The sequence below is a fragment of the Pteropus vampyrus genome, unplaced genomic scaffold (genome assembly GCF_000151845.1).
Source record: "Pteropus vampyrus isolate Shadow unplaced genomic scaffold, Pvam_2.0 Scaffold182, whole genome shotgun sequence".
Classification (NCBI taxonomy): domain Eukaryota; kingdom Metazoa; phylum Chordata; class Mammalia; order Chiroptera; family Pteropodidae; genus Pteropus; species Pteropus vampyrus.
In genome coordinates, this window is record NW_011888963.1 from 2,366,310 (window position 1) to 2,369,030 (window position 2,721).

General features: G+C 38.3%; 1 protein-coding gene across 3 annotated transcripts in view; it reads right to left on the minus strand.

The window, feature by feature from the left end:
• Nucleotides 1–2,721, minus strand: part of NLN (neurolysin) — an 88,966-nt gene that overhangs the window by 9,754 nt on the left and 76,491 nt on the right. For all 3 annotated transcript variants that reach the window (XM_011371076.2, XM_011371075.2, XM_023537209.1), the window contains exon 12: nucleotides 719–855. In XM_011371076.2, coding sequence (XP_011369378.1) covers nucleotides 719–855 — 137 coding nt within the window. The remainder of the gene's footprint in view (nucleotides 1–718; nucleotides 856–2,721) is intronic.

The window sequence follows — 2,721 nt, forward strand, 5'->3', positions numbered from 1 at the left end:
TTGGTTGAAATAAGCACAGAGAGTCTGATTTTGATAATTTGTTCTTCTAATTTCTGAGTCAAACAGAATGAAAAACACACTGCAAAATGTATCAGCCCTAGAAACAATCTGACAGCTGAGTCTTCAACAAGAGTAGAGACTGGGGGACTGTAACTCAGGAAGATTTGGCTGGCAGCCACCTGGCAGTCAGTTCGCTGTACACGGAAAGGAATGGCTCAGGTTAATGAAGCAGCTTAAATTACTTAAAGGCATTTAGGTTACAAACTATGCAGTAGGTGGGGTATGCCAGCCACAGAAAAAGGGTGCCTCCCACAGAAAATGTATAAGGAAAGCGTGTAGAGATAATCAAAACACAAACAATTTATATCAGGAAGGAGCTTAGCTTGCTTTCTCAATATTCTATAAAACTAAAACACTGTATGGCACATGTCAAAACTAGCAGCTCTAAATGCTCAAATGCATAAACAAAGCTTTGAATTTGAATTATGCAATATATTGGAATGTTAATAAGCAAGAAAATGCAGTAGGTTCTTTTTTAACTTGTAGAATTAATCACTTGTACACTGTAACTTGATGTGTAATGATTTAAGAAGATGCAAGACTTTAAAGTTAAAAGCTGTTACCAAATCTCTTACTCTAAATCTAGGTGTAATAAATAGGAGTTAAAGGGTAGGGAAGAACTACAAAATTAACAAAAGGTGAAAAAAAAATACAATACCTCTGGATTCATTATCCCTTCCTTTTTAAAACAGCTGTAAAACATGTCCATGGAAAATACTTCACTCCAAAGATATCCATAATATTGGCCATCATATCCCCCTGCCAAATGTCCAAAAGTAGCCGGCATATTTGTGCCTTTAAAGAAAGATACATGTCAATCAATGGGATGGCAAAAGTTAATTACCAGATTATCAGCTAGCTAAGGTTTCCTCATGGGGAGTCCTGTTGTGGGAGGGGTAATAGGATTTCACCTGTACTACACGCTGGGCTTCCATGTGCCCTTGGTCAGAATGTTTACAAACTTCTCTCTGGTGATGGCTCAACCTCAGAGCTGGTTTCGGCCCTGAGTTCTGGAATGCCTAACAGCTTCAGAGGCTTTGTCCACACCCATCAGATACCTCAGTGTTTCAGACTCCCTCAGTCCTTTCTTCTCCCTTAGACATATGTGCCTTACAAATACTCTACTATTAAGCCTATTCTTTGTCACACATCTCTATCTAAATGTGTCAGAATGGCACTTATTTTATGTTTATAATTACTTAAAAAGAACTCTTGACTTGAAAAGAGAAGGTTTACCGATTCAATCTACCTCTAGGGCTATTTTAAAAAGGATTTTGTCAAAGTGGGCCTAGGATAAAGTTGCTGTAGGGTCTACTAGAAACAGATCACAAAAGAAAGTGAAGAGCCTACATGGACTCCATTGACAATTCTGACATTTACTGTCTATAAATGTGACTGATTTATTTAAATAACAACTTCGGTGAAAAAAAAAGTCACCTTACCAACTACACGTACTTACAATGACATGCTGGCTTCAAATATATAAATATAAATGTAAACACACATGTGTGTGAAGCTATCCACACACCCACATCTCATAACCATCAGGTTAGAAACTGCTAAGTCAAAATGCCTTAATAGATCTCGGAATCAGAATCAGAAACAAGGCAGAAGTTTGTGCTTCTCCCTAAAATTGCCCCTTCTACCAATTTCTTACTGAAATCATTGGCAAGTTGTGGTGCATATAGGGAGGGAGGAGCCAGGCAGGCGCTGCCAAATGCAAATGGCTTTCTCTCCTCTGGGGTGGAGGCCAATTGCTCACGCCTGATTACACTAAAATGCTGCAAAGCTGGAGCCACCTTTCCTTCAAGCACATTTGGACAGGATAACTCATATGGACAGACTACACTTATCTGAAAGTCATGGCCTGATTACACAAATCAGAAACAAAATTCATTAGGTAATCTGCCTGACAAACTCTTACCTTCCCTGGCAGTGTGAGTATACCCCGTGCTTCATAGGAAAAATGAACTCAAGTCACAGTATTTACATACCTGGAGTAGCTTCAACGCCTAAAATTTCTGTGCAATATTTGGCATATTCACTTGCAGCATCCAGTGACGTGTTGGTATGGAGAGACTGATCAACTTTGCTCAAAACAATCTGGCGTAAAGTCAGAAGACCTAATAACATAAGAATGTTTGAGCATGTCTTGTAGAAGAGAACTGTGTGTTCTGATATCACAAGATCATAGATTTCAAAATTGAGCCCTGTAGTACTCATTACAAAAATGGGAACAAGACATCTCCTTTAAGATTTAAAAGGAGTTGTATTTTTTTCTTGGACATAATCCCAGGGTTCGGTATTCTAAATATTTAGCGGTCTTCTTATGTTAGCACTTTTGGGGTACTATCATCGTTAAAGAGGAAACAGTTCTATAGAAGAAGATGCCCATAATTCTCTATTAAGTAGTTCTAATTTATTTTCCTTTTCTAAAATTACAAGACATACCTGTGTTGACCAGTCTAGAAGCAACAAGTTTTTCAAGCAGATCATCCATAATAGGTCTTCCATCTTTATAATGTTTTGATAGTCTTCGGAGGGAATCAATGTCCCACACCCAATTTTCAAGCATTTGTGATGGCACCTCTACAAAGTCAGTTTCCACATTTGTTCCACTGAATCGTGCAAAATCAGTCTAGAAAGTAAACATAGAGGTCC